This window comes from Carica papaya, chromosome 4, assembly GCF_054855325.1.
Source record: "Carica papaya isolate Zhongbai chromosome 4, ASM5485532v1, whole genome shotgun sequence".
Classification (NCBI taxonomy): domain Eukaryota; kingdom Viridiplantae; phylum Streptophyta; class Magnoliopsida; order Brassicales; family Caricaceae; genus Carica; species Carica papaya.
The window spans coordinates 26,976,662-26,994,025 of NC_142312.1; the positions used below are offsets into that span (position 1 = coordinate 26,976,662).

The 17,364-nt window shown below is 36.6% G+C and overlaps 2 protein-coding genes across 2 annotated transcripts; one reads left to right on the forward strand and one right to left on the reverse strand.

The window, feature by feature from the left end:
- The first annotated feature begins 681 nt into the window (after positions 1–681).
- LOC110810922 (microtubule-associated protein TORTIFOLIA1-like) lies at positions 682–7,037 on the forward strand. The gene is made up of 5 exons (XM_022037239.2): positions 682–1,655; positions 2,688–2,879; positions 4,323–5,081; positions 5,158–6,036; positions 6,496–7,037. Exons 1-5 carry the CDS (start codon positions 951–953, stop codon positions 6,691–6,693), a joined length of 2,733 nt encoding a protein of 910 aa, XP_021892931.2. The 5' UTR covers positions 682–950; the 3' UTR covers positions 6,694–7,037.
- A 1,053-nt stretch (positions 7,038–8,090) lies between these two features.
- Positions 8,091–16,857, reverse strand: POLGAMMA2 (polymerase gamma 2). Its single transcript, XM_088218565.1, has 12 exons — positions 16,495–16,857; positions 14,471–15,305; positions 14,084–14,275; positions 12,758–13,437; positions 11,983–12,400; positions 11,226–11,321; positions 10,599–10,691; positions 10,332–10,526; positions 9,555–9,647; positions 9,244–9,453; positions 9,070–9,159; positions 8,091–8,762 (listed from the first exon to the last, which is right to left on the reverse strand). The coding sequence occupies exons 1-12, from the start codon at positions 16,641–16,643 to the stop codon at positions 8,601–8,603; spliced, it is 3,213 nt and encodes a 1,070-aa protein (XP_088074691.1). The 5' UTR covers positions 16,644–16,857; the 3' UTR covers positions 8,091–8,600.
- Between the last annotated feature and the right edge of the window lie 507 nt (positions 16,858–17,364).

Below are 17,364 nucleotides of genomic sequence, written 5' to 3' on the forward strand. Positions count from 1 at the left end.
GTAAAATTTGCACTTTTTTTTTCATAATTAAAATTAATTGTAAATTTATAAATGATATGTCGTATTTTTTAATTTATCCCAAATAATCAAACTATTAAGAGTTGATTTTGTTTACATTTGATACTTAATATAATTATAATCTCCAACTAAGATTTGATATATATATATATATATATATATATATATATATTTAGATCAAATATATGATGCTCAATCATGTTCTACCTCATGCCCATTGGGTCCCCCCTATGACATGATTGGACACCCACAACCTTGCACAACTTATCGAGTGTTGACTTTCTACACAAATGTATGCAAGATGAAGGGTCATGATTGTTTGTAATTATTTATTTATTTGTTTATTCAAAACTTTTGAAAAAAAAAAAAAAAAATTGGACTTTTTCATTGTATTTTTTTTTAAAAAATAAAACAAACGCTAATTTCCAAAATAAATTTCTTAAAAATTAAAAATTAAAATTTTTAAAAAGTTTGTGGTGTATTCAATGTCTGTCTTTCAAAAATGAAAACCCTAATTTTGAAATATTTTTCTCATGACTTATTTATTTATTTATTTTAAATTAAGCTTTAAATATATCCAGTTTATCTGTTTTAAGATATAAAATTTAAAACTGCCATTTTTTTTTTCTTTTAATCTTAATAAAGATCACATGAAAAACCGTAACTTTATAATTGGTTTTTCAAAAAATTGGAAAATGAATTGAACCGAGTTGGTTTCCCTCACTTTCAGATCTCATTTTGCTTTCGCTGGGTACTACCCATCTTCTCCAACACAATGCCGTAGCTCTCACTTCATCACCCTCTTTTTTCTATGGAAGATAATCCGTTTCATCTCTGAGCTTTCTCTACTTGCTATTTCATTATCTTTCTCTGCAAGTCTTTGTAGCTGCAAATCTCCATAGAATCATCTTTCACTGTGCAGTAGAGTCACAATGAGCGCACAAGCTTCCAAGTCCACAAAACCCACCAAACCTCCGAATGCAGCACCGCCATCTTTGAGATCTTCCTCTTCTTCCCTCTCCTCTCACCTCGCTATGGTGGAGCTGAAGCAGAGAATCCTCACTTCCCTTTCCAAGTTGGCCGATCGGGATACCTACCAAATCGCGGTTGAAGATCTTGAAAAGACTATTCAATCCCTCTCGCCGGAGACCCTCCCTATGCTTCTCAACTGCCTCTACGATTCCTCTAACGACTCAAAACCCGCTGTGAAAAAGGAATCGATTCGCTTACTCTCCTTTGTTTGCCAATTACATGGTGATTTGACGTCGACCCACTTGACCAAAATCATTGCCCACATTGTCAGGAGGCTGAAGGATGCGGATTCTGGGGTCAAGGATGCTTGTCGAGATGCAATTGGCGCGATCTCGGGACAGTACTTGAAGGGGAAGGAAGAGAGCAATGGGGGTGTTGGGTCATTGGTGGGATTGTTTGTGAAGCCGTTGTTTGAGGCGATGGGGGAGCAGAACAAAGGGGTACAATCTGGTGCTGCAATGTGTATGGCGAAGATGGTGGAATGTGCCGCGGACCCTCCTGTTGTGGCTTTTCAGAAGCTGTGCCCTAGGATCTGCAAGCTGTTGAACAATCCCAATTTCTTGGCTAAGGCTGCCCTTTTGCCAGTTATTGCGAGCTTGTCTCAGGTTTGAGCAATTTTGTAGCTTTCTAATTGTTTTGTTGTGTGTTCATTGAGTTTGGTAATCTACATTTTCCATGTCAGTGTTTGGCTTGGATGATGAGAAATAATTGGAAACTAATCACTAACTTGCTTTTGGCTTGAGTGTTCTTTGCATAATGCGCTTAGCTTAGCTTAGCTTAACCGCCGAAGTATAGAAAATTGAGCTTTTGGTTTTGTTCAAGGGTCTATTGGTTGCAGGCAAAGAAGGAATTTGCAAGATGCACATGGATTTATGGTGTCATTTAGTATAAAAAGAGCTTTTACTTTTGCCTTGGGTTGTCATATCTTGTAGGAAAGACAAGACAATTTGCAGGAATGTTGTGTGTTTGTCTTGGGATTGGAGGGCTGTAGCATCTCTAAAGAAGATTGGAGAAGTTAGCTTGAGTTATAAGGTTTCAACTTCTTAATTATCTGTCTGTTAATCATTTCTCAATAGATTTCTGAAGTACCACTTGACAAGCCAAATATGACAAGAAGATCTGTTTCTTTTGTTTTTAGTATCAGAAGAGTTCAGAAACATTTCAAGCATTTATATAAGTTGAGTGAGACTTGACAGACTGTGAGTTTCAAGGACATCTCATTTTGGGAAACTTAGTAGTGTTGGACTTCGTAAGAAAATTGCCGTTGATGAAATTGGAGTAAGCTATCCACGTCTTGCACAACTGGAATTAGATTATTTACCTGGGTATTTAAAGATCAGAAGCATCCCATCAGGCTGTTTTCTAAATGGTTAAGTTTATGTACATTTGCAGAATGCAATCAACACTGATTTTAAAGAAAAAAAAAAAAGAAAGAAAGAGTGTCCTTCTTTCCACTCTTTGCGAACTACACCATGTGGATAAATGCTTTTACATTGGTCTCTAGTTTTCTTGTTCATTTGTGTAGCTTGCTCAACAATTTATTCTGTTACCCTAAAGTGTGGATTAGCAGGGAAAACTTGCTATAATTTATTCTGTAAGAAAATTCAGGATTCTCTAAGGGCAGTAACCCATTCCAGGTTGGAGCAATTGCACCACAAAGCTTTGAGTCATTGCTGCAAAGTATTCATGATTGCCTTGGAAGCACAGATTGGGCAACACGCAAGGCAGCAGCTGATGCTTTAATTATCCTGGCATCACATTCTAGCCACTTAGTTACTGATGGAGCTGTTTCCACTCTGACAGTGCTCGAGTCTTGCCGATTTGACAAGGTAGCTACATTATCATGTCCTGGTTCCCTCTCATTCAGTTTAAGACATCTTTTTGTTTAGTTACTTTCCTTTATCTTTTGCATTTTTGTCTGACATCAATGCCCTAATTTTTGTAACCTTAGAAGTATGATCTGTCATGATAATCTGTTTGTGACAGATATTTACTTCTCTGCCCATCCAACACGTTATAGGCATGGGTTAGCATATCACCATGGAGATATTTTTAGGATTTTACTCTGATAAGAGTTGCTGTAGTTATGAAGGTGAACATCATTATTTAGAGCTTTCAGAAGTTTGTTGCCTAAAAATCTCGTCATTGTTCAGTTTATGATATTGCTATAATTAAAGGTCATATGTTTCATTTATTTGCAGACTTTAATTTATTCAAGCTGTGCAATGTTCTCAAAATATAGAACTGAAATAATATATCTATGAAAATTAAATGCTGAACCAGTAAAAGGAATGATAAATCTGACTTGGAAGTCTAAAATTGCTAATTTGTGAGCCTTAAGGATAGTTTCCTTATTTAATGTCCTTTACAAAGTGTCTAGTACATTTGGCATGTTATCGGTATTATGGTGACACTCATGTAATGGTAGGAATAAAAACACAATTTGAATCTTGGAAAATATTCAAGAGTCCAATTCTGGTGTGATAGTATTTCCTAATGCAACTTTCCATCTCCCTGGGCTATGTAGCTTCATCATTGATGCAATTAAATGAGTTATAGAAACGTTGTTATGTGGATGAAATCCCTTGAGCTCGATGGAAATTTAGCTATCAATAAATTAATGATCCTGGATAAAGTTAATCCATGAAGCAGCAAGACAGCGGTTAGTTGTGAAGTGCGAAATATTATCCCATTGCAGAACAGGTAAAATTATGGTTCCCCATCTCTCTTTTTTGTCCTCTTGAAAAGCTTACATGAATCTCAACTCATTAGTGAAAAACCATTTGGGTAAGTGAAGATTCCTCTCTCTGAAAGGGGTAAGAAAATTATTAAAATGAGGCAGTCTAATTTTCACCATGAAATGAAAAGTAGCTAGCTGCTATCTTAAATTTTCTAAAATTTAATTTATAAGAATTCAGTAATTAGATAGGTTGATGTCGTTCTATACCAAACCATTTTTACTTTACAAATGGGCTTCCCTTTAAAAATTCCTACTTGGTGTTGACCTAGTTGAATATGTGTTGGTTACTGAATCTTGTCCAATGATTAAATAATTATTTTTAGTTTTGCAATACTTAATTGAATACGTATCGGTTACTGAATCCTGTCTGATGATTAAATAATTTTTTTAAAGTTTTTTGATTGTTCTTGGTGCTTCTATTAGTATCTTTTGATGGAAATTTATCAGTTAAATGAATTTTAAAAAATAGAACATTGTTCCAAATGAATCATTAATTCATCAAAATAATTATTGATCTTTGTTTCTTTAACAGATCAAACCTGTTAGAGATAGCATGACAGAGGCATTGCAACTATGGAAGAAAATTGTGGGGAAAGACAGAGATGGATCTCCAGATCAGCAGAAAACTTCATCTCCTGGCACAGCCGAGTTGTCAGAAAATAATACAAAAAATTCAAATGCTGGAGAGAGAGCAGAGCAATTAACTAAGGATTCATCTGAAGGAAAAGGTGGAGGAATTCCAGAAAAAGCAGTTGTAATACTAAAGAAGAAAGCTCCTGCCTTAAGCGACAAGGAACTTAACCCCGAATTTTTCCAGAAACTTGAAACAAGAGGTTCTGGTGATTTGCCAGTAGAAGTCATTGTTCCTCGCAGGTGTCAAAATTCTTCAAACTCAAACAATGAGTCAGAATCAAATGGCTCGGATTCTAGGGGAAGGTCAAATCGCATTGGAAACATCCAAGCTGAAGATCCTGGATCTCTGAACACTAAGTTTCGCAACATAGAGAGGATATCCACAGGCTTATATTCTAAACAACGAGATCATGGGGATTTTGTACGGGATAAGTGGCCTGAAGATAGGGTAAATGGGAAAGACCCGAGAACAAGGGCATCCGACGATGACAGGACTGATGTAAATCAGAGAGAATCATCTGGAAATCGTGTGGCTTTGTCCAAGACAGATGGGCAGCCTGAAGGAGCCTTTGTAAACAACAAAGGAAGTTGGTTGGCTATTCAAAGGCAGTTGCTGCAGCTGGAGAGGCAACAAGCTCATCTGATGGACATGCTTCAGGTAATTTAAGTGAATTCTGCATCATTGTCCTAGGATATGCCTTTTTTTCATAAGCCATTTGATTGTTGCCTTGCAGGACTTCATGGGTGGATCTCATGATAGCATGGTGACTTTGGAGAACAGGGTCAGGGGTCTTGAGAGAGTTGTTGAAGACATGGCGAGGGATTTGACAATCTCATCGGGTAGAAGAGGTAACTTTGCAATGGGCTTTGAGGGATCAAATAGATCCTTATCCTTAGGGAAATACAATGGCTTCCCTGACTACTCAAATGCTAAGTATAATAGTCGGATTCCATTTGGAGAAAGATTTAACCAGTCTGATGGAGTTGCTTCCGGCATGAGGGGAAGGGTTCCCACTTGGAGATCCGATGTACCTGATGATTGGGATTTCCCTGCATATGGTTCTTCTAGAAGTGGCCAGATTGGCTCACGAAGAGCACCTTCTGGTGGTCCTCTGGATGGTAGATCACCTAAATCAGAGCATGAGAATGATCAGGTAGGCAGCAGCAGGAGAGCTTGGGATAAAGTGGCTGCACCTGTTAGGCTAGGTGAGGGGCCCTCCGCTAGAAGTGTCTGGCAAGCCTCAAAGGATGAAGCTACCTTGGAAGCAATTCGAGTGGCTGGAGAAGATGGTGGAACATCTCGGGTAGGACGAATAGCTACCCCTGAATTGACTGCAGAAGCCATGGCAGATGATAATGTTGGGCAAGAGCGGGATCCAGTGTGGACTTCTTGGAGCAATGCAATGCATGCCCTCCAGGTGGGTGACGTGGATTCTGCTTATGCTGAAGTTGCATCCTCTGGGGATGATCTTTTGCTTGTGAAGCTAATGGACAGAACTGGCCCTATTATTGATCAACTTTCAAGTGAGATAGCCAATGAAGTTCTGCAGGCTATTGGCCAGTTTCTAATGGATCAGAACTTGTTTGATATCTGTCTCTCTTGGATTCAACAGGTAGAGGTTATTCTTACTCTAGTATGAAGTCATGCTGGTGCTTCTTGATTTTGACATCTCATATATAACCTTTTGAAATGATTGAAGCATCTAGATCTTGGAAATTAAAATTTTGGTGATTGTTGATAATAAGGAAGCTAAATGACCCATCGGTTGTGTATCTATTTGAAATTTTTTGCTAGCTAATAATTGGCGAGTGTGAATTTCGTTTTCTCCTCCTCTGTTAGCAAAATTGGCCTAATTTTTCTAACCATTCTCAGCTATCTGCCAACTCTAAGCATGCACTAGGAAGCTGTTTAGCACAGGATCCAAAAAGTATAGTGAGAAATTTTTAAGAAAATCTCAAGAAGGTTGCTTAAAAATTATACAACATCAAATTGCTGCCCTTTTCCACCTATAATATATTTGTTTGTGTTTGCACCTGTACTAAAATGGCCTCACTTTGTGCCTATCATTCAGTTGGTAGAAGTGGTGTTAGAAAATGGCCCTGATGTACTTTCCATTCACATGGAGTTGAAGAAGGAGCTCTTGTTGAACTTGCATGAAGCATCCTCAACAATGGACCCTCCTGAGGACTGGGAGGGTCCAACACCTGACCAGCTTCTTATGCAGTTGGCATCAGCTTGGGGAATTGAACTGCAACAGTTTGAGAAATAGTGAGTTGCTGAAGAGCTTATTGGGGGTGATTTTCTGTACTTTTTGCATGAGAAATTTTGATATAGTGATTGGTAAATATATCATGTCGTATTTAAAGACCAAAAAGGCCTAGATTTCAAACAAATGTGCAAGTAGAACTTGAAAGCCACACATGAACACATTTTTAATCCAAAGTTGAAAGATACATGTTTGTCCTTAAATGTATTTTATCCACCCATGAAGTAGTATAGTAGTTCCATTATTACGTTTACTATTTGTAAATATTGGCATGCTTCCTCTGAAAGCATTGTTGTTTGAATTTTTATACGGAAACTGGAAATGAAACTTAAAGGCTATTGGCAAAATGTTCCCTTTTAACTTTACTTTCTCATTTTTCTCACGATTATAAACCCTTTTTATAACGGCGTGCAATGTTCTTTTCGCACATTCTTATGGCAACTAACATTATAGTAATCACTACGCGCATACTAAGTCCCCTTTTAAGTCAGACTTTGCATTCTGAAAATGTTGGTAGAGAAAGATTATTGGATTTCTGAGTGTATAGCTTGATTTGATGAAACCAGAAAGCTACTTTTTCACAATACTTATTGTCACAATTGTTATGTCAGTGATATTGATGTATTCAAACTCTGGTGCTATCCCAATGAGATAATATATTGAAGATTTGGTGCATCTACCACAAATTTCGCTTTGGTTTCTTGATTACATTGATCGAACATCAGACTTAAGCTCTTGATTCTTGACAAGAGAAAATGCTTGATGTTAATTATATTGCAAATGCTAAGGGACTCTTGATATATAGCATCAATTAAGATTGATCTATTATATTCTAGAATAGAAACACTGGTTTTGAGATTTTAAGACTCTGGGGGGAGAACATTTTGAATGAAAATATAAGACTTTTATAAAATTAATTTTTTAAATCTAAAGGAAATAATAGTAAAAATAAAGTATGTTTAACAAGAATATAAAACCTTAATAATGTGGCATATCATCATGATTTCTTAAGCATTATATTTAGGTTTTTGCAACATATTTACTTCAAAATATGAGTTTGCAACATGAAAACTCATACTTGTTTTTTGGTAATTAAATAAAGCTTAACTAGACTGCTGATTAATACCCTAATTATGGGTTTTGTTATAAATGAATTCTAACTTTTTTCTGGTTATAATTTGATATCTGACACAGAATGTAATCTTCCATCTTCAATTTGTTATCTAATCCGAATAATTTAATTGCTATAACTTTCAAATTATATATATATAAAAAAAAAAAGTAAATTTATAGGAAAAAAAGTTTCTGAATTTCTATAAAATACATATTTTTAGAATAATTTTGTGAATTTAAAAGTCATATTGTAACTACAACTACATAGTTAGGAATTTAAACAGTGATTTACCCCAAAAACAAAACATCTGAAACAATATACAAAAGAACCTTACATGGTAAGAAAATCAAGTTAGATATTCATCAGTGCCAAATAAACAAAGACGACACAACTTACCATCACCACTTTTCATACAATTATGAACACAATAAACAATGGAAATGCCCCACAAATTCTTATATGCAGGTACTAAATCTATCATATAATCTTCCACTTGATTATATGAATGGCAAACCACCTACTTGTTCATCTGACCACGCTTGGTCTACCTTCATCTTTTCGAAAACCTAGACTGCCACAAAACTGGCCATCCGGAAAGGCAGAAAACCTGTCACAGTCCCAAAAACATGAATTCCTGAGGAAAGGACCTTAAAAGAACTGGTGCATTTTCCTCTCAGCTTATTAGAGAATCAGTGCTGCTGCCAGAAACTCTTTCCTCACTTCGAAAAAGTCTAGTCTCCCAAAATGAAGCTGTTGGACATAACCCATCTCCATCGGAAGCAAGGGAAGCTGGAACCTACTTGGCAGCATACCAGTTCTGTGCACATTTTGCATCAACGGATAGGCCAACTCTAAGAATATTCTCTCCGTCAAAGGGTTTAGACATGCACTCCACAACTATGTCCTTGGCAATCTCAGCTGACTCACTTGGCCCTTCTAAGATCACTTCATCATGAACCTGCTTTGGATAGAATGTTATGTTCATGAGCCAATTAAAGCTGTTTGGTAAACTGTGAGGCCATGGTGACTAATGCTCCACATTAAATTGGCAAATGAAGAACCCGCAGAAGGTTCTCGGGAGCAGGCAGATTAGGTTCGGGATAAGTAAATTCATGAACCAAATCGACTGGAACTCTAAGAATGCTCCAACGACAGCAGTCATAACTTACAAGCAATTAGTTTTTTAAAAGAAAAACAGAAAACAATCCTCATTGAGAAAAGGAAAGAACATGAAAGGAAAGAAATGAATGGGAAGAACATGTTACCTGTAAAAGCAGCTTCCATCCAAGTTCCTTCAATTGAGCATTCTTTGATATTTCTAACATTGCACACATTGCAACATCAGCGGCACTTCCCTGTGGCAGTTACCTATATGAGTGAGAGAGAGAGAGAGAGAGAGAGAGTAGGCACTTAAGTTTATGATAGAGAGGTATGAAAACCTGCACTGGGGTATTGATGGCAGCACGTTCGATGTGACGCCTTTGGGCTCGCGACATACGACCATTTGGAAACCGACGAGTCCGTCCCAGCAATGTAAAAACTTGTCCTTTAGTTCGAGCTTCTTCCTTACGAGCTTCTTGCCATTTAAGTACTTCTTGTCTTTCCTTATACCAGAGATCAACTGTTTGTTGTGCTTCTTCCACAGAAACCTGAAAACAAGATTGGGACCAATATGCCCATCCACATCAACTTGTTTTGAATAAAATCAACAAAAACAATTGATGCTATTAGGACCAGTAGATGAGGGTACCTTCCAATCACGAGAAAGCCCTATAGGCGTTTTTCCATATGCAATGGAAAAGTTCAGCATTTTGGCTTTTCTTCTTTCTGAAGCATATGCATCCTGGCCAAAAATTTTAAAAGCAGCACAAATTAGCAATTGGAACAAAAATTGAGTCACTTACTTTTCTTTATTTTCTTAGGATAATATAATTCTTTAAATCTAACAATTTTAATATTCAAAATTGCACTGAAAGCGATGGTCTTCAACTTATACGATGGGTTTGTATTCTAGAACAGGGTAAACATACACAATTAACAAGTATGAATCAACTAAAGGCAAACAAAAAAAATGGTATCCTCATCTACAACGAATATGTCTAAACTGAAAAATATAAATGTAGCAAGCTTCTAGAAACAAGATAATTTATCGAGATAAAAGAAACCAAAATTTGCATAACAAAATCATTCTCCACAGTTAAGTTACGCAAAATGATAAAAGTCCACTTCTTTCTCAGTGGTTTCATCAAGAGTGTTAAGTATTTCATCCAATTGCAGTTCGAACATTTTTTCGGGAAAGAAAAAAAGGTAACCATACTATAGAGGCAGCAAGGGGTCTGTCATCCAGCGATATCTCTAGAGTTAAAGATGGCCATCAAACGAAATACTAAGATGTGCAACCAATGATACCATACCAAATTAATGAATAATAAAACAAATAAGAAAAAACAAAATAACAATTACAGAAACAAAAAATTTAACTCTTGCCAGTTCAGATTATATCTTCACTGCAGAATTGACAGGATACCTTTAATAATGGAACCGGGGGTTTCTCTTCACCAGGTTGAGGATGCCACTCAAGGAGCACTTGCTCTTTTCTGATGGCTTCACAAATATGTGGATACATATTCATTGCCGTCCTTGAATGGAAATCTCCACCAGCTTTAAAGGCATCCAACATACTCTTACAATTAGCCAGATGTGCAAGAAGCCTGAGTTCCAGCTGTGAGATGCATACAAATTTCAATCAAATCATAGAATTCCTTGAACTACACAAATAATTCAAGCCACTGACCTGTCCGTAATCAGCAACGATGAGAGAATTTCCAGGTGAAGCTATAAATGCCTGACGGATCTTGTACCGGTCTTTCTCCAAAGCTGGCTGATTCTGATGTTATTTAAAGTAAGGCATTAAAAATATGAAATTCCTGATGCACTAGTAAATCATGCAACAATGCAATAAATTTATTTTCTTTCTATTCAATTTCTTGACTTTTGAGTATTTTCTTAACAAAACAAGAGAAAAGAGGCATTGCTAATGACCTTGTACTGTGATTATCTATGTAAACTGTAAAGTAGCTCACACATAAAAACCCCAATCCTTCCCTTCCTCCACTCACCTAAAAAACAAAACAGACCACAACCCCGAAGAGACTTAAAAAGTGCTTATAAGTACTCAATAAACTGCTACTCATAGACAAGTTTTTAATTCACCAAACAATTCAGTCGGGTTCTGGTGCCACTTAGAAGCTCATAAGAACCCAATTACAAACTCAGTAGGTTGTCAACTTGGAGTCAAATTTACTGGTATTCAATTCAAAGCAACATCTGATGCTAGAAAGCATTTTGGGCAAGGTTTCCAGCTCATTCTTCATAAAATAGATGTTAGAACAAACAAATAATATAAAGAAGAAAAATAAACCTGCAAATTGGGTCTCCTAGCTGATAAGCGCCCAGTTTCTGTGTTGATATTCAGTGAACAATGAACATGCCCATTCTTGCCTGACACATTAGTTCCCTGCAGTAAAATGAGATCGATAGTACCATTGAACTCTAACATTAGCAGAAAAGAGACAATATATTAATAGCTACTCAAGAACGTGATAATAAAAGGCCTTGCAAGAAACAAGGATTATAAAGAAAACCTTTTTGAAGGATTATATGGAAATCTTAAGAATAGTAAAGGATTAATAAGACAACATAAAAATGATCAAACATCAACAGTCACGCCAAAGAGATATCCTAGTATAAAAGAGATCCAAAAAACCATAGAAGTCAAGTCCAATGAATAATTGTTGAAGTTGTTATATGGTTTACTGATACCAACTCGCATTCCCAGTCAACTTAGCTTCTCAGATCAAGTGCCACCATGGCTCCTTTTAAGGGCCAAGTGACGATAAGTTCAAACCAATCCTCCGTATGCACTCAAGGTCTGTCCTCCATTATCAATGGATCTAACCAAAGAAGGGTAAAGGAACCTAGTAGTCTCAATTGGATATTGAGAAACAATGTGCAAACCAAACATAAACATAAAATCAGCAAAAATATATGACAGTAAACTATAAGTCTGACATAGTTAAACCACTTAATAGGAAAAAGAAAAAAGTCATGAGGTTGTGTCTTCTCCAGTATAAAGTAATAAATATGCAAGACAACTAAAACATGGCATCAGAAATAACCTGCAAAGGAAGGATGAAATTTGAAATCAAAGAATCGATTGAGCAAACTTCACATAATGAAGCAATTGCATGGCAAGCTTCCCTCCCCTTCTTGCCCTCTCCAAATGCTTTAAAAGCAGTCCCATAAGAAGATGTGTTTAGTTCACTTGTTTCGGGAGAATTGTTAAGGGGTGGGTCACAGGCATCATCTATGAAATCATATTCAGCAGAAACCTTCCCAGCCAAGACCTTCAAAGCATCTCCACTAACTGAGGGCCAACCGGAAGCCGTATACATGTCAGTATCTAACTTAACATCAAGACCATGTAGCTTGATACTTCGATATTTTCCGGCTGTTTTCTTGCCTTCTTCAACCACTTGGTCAATATTGGGAACTTTGAAAACCCTCTCACTTGGCATACTCTCATTGCCATTCTTGCTGTTAATAAGAAATAACTAAATTAAATATTCGGATATTAATTAGCTTGATGAAAGCATTTAATATTTTTATAGCATTTGAGCATAAAAGTTGATCTCTTCTTGCAAACAAAAGAACCGAAGTTGGTCCTCTTTCAAGAATGTAACTTAGAAACATCCAATCTGCATTTTTGATTTTCATTATGCTTCTTAAATGTTAGACCAATCTGATGCCATTATTGTACAGACTATATATGTTCCTGTGTAGATTATCTTTCAAAATACTAATGAATAAAGCATTATCAGGATAGCTGTATTTCCATGCTTTCACAGAAAAGAAAAGTTAAAGGTTCAAAACATACTTTTTGAAAAAATCTACCTGTTAACACAGCCAGCAAAAAAGAGCTGGCGCAATTGTGCATCACTCCCCACATTCATGTACTTGGCATCAGGGCAGTATTTAGATGCCCAACTTCGAAACCGGTTAGCAGCAATCTCCTGCTCTGCTTTAGCTATCTTCTCCACCTCAGCAAGATATTTCCGATCTACCAGCATCCCCTCAGCTTCCATTCTAACTAGAAGCTCACCAAATGGTCGCCAATGTTTCTCATAGAAGTTAAACATATGCTCTCCAGGACATCTATTTCCATTAACATTCCATGATATAGATGAAAGTTTTCCCTTCAAGCTGTCATAAAGCTCTAATGTGTTTATTGCATCTGAGGCAGAATATGATATCCAAGATATTCGTTCTTCTCGCTGTAGTTCCTCAACAGGAGCAATAGTGATTAGTTTGCCTTCAGATCCATCTTTTTTTAACTTTTTCTTGCCAAAAATGGTTTTCATGGATATTTTACCAATCAATTCAGTTCCGCCAGCCATTTCAGTTTTTGACATAACTGTTGCGTCACCAGTTAGTGCTTCAAGTGAATACCCACCTTCCATCCGTCTTGACGAATCCCATAACCGTGCCATGTGCATTGTGTCAGCATGAAAGCCAGACATCTTAATTCCATAGTTCTCAAGAATGTGGTTATCAAAGCTGTAGTTATGCCAAACCTACAGCCAAATCAGATAAATTTTCTAAGACTTAGTTTGTTTCTTGACTAAGCATACACACCGTAGCCTATGGCAGTACAAGAAACAAAATCAAACTGGCTCTATACAACAGCTGCATTTGACTGATTCTGTTCATTAAAAGTGAGAATCTTCATGGGATCCATATTCTATTGCAATAAAATCAGAAAAGAAAAAGCTGCTGTAGCATCTCTAGGTAGTTCCAAGCTTCAGTTCCTAGAAAGCATGCATAAAGCATTATGCTCACAGATAGTGACACAAGCCATTTCACAGTATTCCTACCAGATGCCAGTTATATTTAGTGATACTTATACAATTAATAAGTGAAATGGTCCATGAGGCCAAGTAGGGATGACAAAATGGGTTTCAGAATGAGTTTCTATCTTTAAACTTGGTCATGTTCATATCATGCTTAAGTATTTCCGATTTAGTTCAGTATCATTAATTACTAATTTACTTTATGAACATATCATTCCGTGTCATTCTTGTGCAAACGGGGTTGGCCAACGTCAAAATTGGATTTTAATAAGTAATTTCACGTTCAGGTCATGCCATCAACTAGTTGTGTAAAAAATCATTAGTCCCATAGGCATAGGGTAAATTGGGAGGGGAAGGAAAGAAAGGTAACCTTCTTGATGGATGGGTCTTCAAAGAAAGGAGCAAATTCATTCAAAAGATTTCTTCCACCTCCATCAAGAACATCTACCCAGATGCAGGATTTCCCATTTCCAAAATCTGCTTTCGGTCCAGAATAAATACTGAAGCATATTAGTTCTCCATGGTTGACAGGGGTTTCTTGCTTAACATCAATTTTGGAAACCTGTGAACATAAAATCATCATCAGACAGAAACTTGAAAGTATGAGGAAATCAAGTGACTTTTTTAAAGAAAAAAAAAACTTATTAACAAGCATTGTTCCATATCTACCAGATCATAGAGAATTTAAGTAGAAATTGTGCGCTATGAATGAATATATATAAATGAAAAAGGAAAACAGGATGAGAAGAATACACACCTCAGTATCACATGCATGTACAAGATTTCTGAATTGCCCGGTCAACATCTTAACTACTTCCTTCGCATCAGATATGTTATCAACAACATGAACTGTACTATAGATGCTACTCAGCTTCTCCTGAATAAGCTGTCTTGCATCTTTTTCCTTCTTAGCAATTTTACTTTCATCTTTAGCATCAGGACTTGCGGTTGATGTTTCACTCCTAGAATTCTCTGGATCTGCATAAATACCTACCTTCCCATTGACATTGGATTCTGTTCCTTGCCCTTTGCCCAACATCTGTCTAGGAAAAGGACCAAGAGATCCAATATTTTCTATTATGTCCTTATATGTTTTCTGTTCAACATAATTAGGTTCTTTCACATCTATATTACTGTTATTTTTATGCTTTATTTCAAAGAAGGGAGCAGACTGATGCCCAGAAACATTTTCAGGAGCTGGTGCTTTTGTATTCGTGGTGCAGGTGCCATCAACATATATGCTAATTGGATCAGACCCCTTCCCTGAACATGGCATATATTTATCCAGTGCTAGCTGAATTTCTTCCTTCTCCTTCCTCATCATTGTTGTTTCTTGCTCCCATCCCTTTTCAGGACTACAAATTTTTGGTTGGGAAGCAATAGTGCCAAAAATTTTTTGCCTCTTATTGTTACCAGAAACTTGAATAACTGCTTCATCTAATTTCTCATGATGGTTGTTAAGAGTTCGGGGCACCATCTTTGGTAACTTAGTACGAGGATCAACCATAAGACCCCAGGGTTTGTGAATGGTATGTGAATTTCTAGAAGTTGGATCAGTACATTGGGAACTCTGTATTTTGCGGACTCCTCGTCTGTTTTCACATATATGGCAAGATATAAGAAACAGAAAGGTTACTTATCAGAGTACTACATTCCTACAGCTTTCTAGATGATATCTGAAAAAAAAGGCAATGCGGTTAAAGAAATCCAGCCAGCAACTAATTCTAGCATTTGTTCATGACTTATACAACTCAGATTAGCAGTCATGTCCTCAATTTTTTTTTAAAAAAAATATAAACTGTGAAGTACATTAGTATCAGCACCAAGGGGGCGTCACCCATGTACAAAAGAATTTTTATGTCAATCAAATTCTCCACAAAATTTGATAACTTCTCCATAAAATAAAGAGGATGACCCCATAACAAAAACCAAGGGTCTGAAACCACGTATTCTTAAGTACATCAAAGCCATCAGCATCCTCAACCCCATCAGAAACTCTCCTATTTCTCTCCTTCCACACCATCCAAAATACGGTAAGAGAGATAATCTCCACCTGCTTCCTTCAGCCACTAATGTCCTTCCACGCCCAAATTTCTTCCCTCACCAAACCTGCCATGACCCAACTGATCCCAAACAGTCCATAAACCATAATCCAATAACTTGTGAATAACAAGTCAATCAAATTATAAAAAGACTATCTTACTATCATGAAATCTAGTAGTGCTTATTCTTGAGGTTTTTTCCTTTTCACAAGCAATTCTAATACTTAAAAACTAGTGTTCTAGCATGTCTATTGCAGCAACTCCTCAAATCATGTACTTATCTGGTTATATCTACTTCTAGTATACAAATCTCCACTCACAAACTGACACACCAATTATCCAAAGCATATCTCTTCTCATGGACTTTTCTTTATGATATTTCTTTGTTCTTCAATTTATTTCTTATCTCAAACAAACGTAACCAATAAGAAGGCAGAGTTTCCCTTATGCAAAAGATTAAAGTCCTAACAAATGTTCAAATTAGCAGTAAGAAAATCCACAAACTTCCCATTTCTAGAAGTACTAGCACAATGCAGACGCTCTAAAACTTCGGTATAGCAGAACTCGCATTCAAATTAACAGAAGTGAGCTAACCAGTCAAATAGTGGAGGTACACACCAACAGCAAACAGAAATAGCAAAATACAGAAAAGCTACCATCTTTATTAAGAAAAAACCAGCAAAAAGCTACCCATAAGACAAGAAACAGTAACGCATAGCTAACAGAGTAGAGAGCTTACTTATGGGATGGCGTTGAATGAGCCACCACATAGAAAGACCTGTGAGAAGAAAACAAAGAGCGGGCACGAAAACGAGATAGCCATGAGGAAGAAGAGAAAATTTTTCCAAACGGGTAGTTTTGGGTGGTGGTGGAGACACCCGTAGCCATAACTTTTGAAATTCTGCCCAGCTTGAAGCAGCTTCTATTGGCCTCACGAAAAAGAGCCGTTTTGCTGAAAATACAGGGGGGGGGGGGGGGGGGGGGGCTGGAAGGAAGAGTCTCAGGGTTGGTATGATGAGGTTAGTGAAATAAAGAGTTGCAATGAATAGGGACAGAAGAGGGGGGCTGAAGAAAAAACGCCTGAAAGCTTTTTCTCCTCTGTGAAGAAGATGAAGAGAAAAACCCCCCACCCCAAGATGTCACCGTATGGCTGCGTGTCGTATTGGGTCCGTACGATAGCAATGAAACGACATCGTTTCTTTGTAACGTAGGTTTCTGGGTGGTAGGCCATTGGGCTTTTAAATAGGCCTGTTTAATTTTTGTAAAAAAATTTAAATAATTAATTGTACTTTATTATCCTAAAAGTTTAAATTAATTTAAAAAAAAAAGATATTCAAGATTGAACAATTATAGTCTATTTATAAACTTATATAGGTTTCTATATAAACAAATAAAAAAATAATAGTGAAAATATAACATAAGTTGGAAAATAATTTCTCACATTTTTAAAAAAATAATAATAATAATAAAAGTAACATATTTACACTTGAAGTATTTTTTTTTTTTTTTTTTACAAATAAACAAGATTACAAAGCAAAGAAATTTGCCAGATTATGGAGGATGAAATTTTTCCTTTCAGAAATAATCTCAGCAGCCTTGACCATCCTCT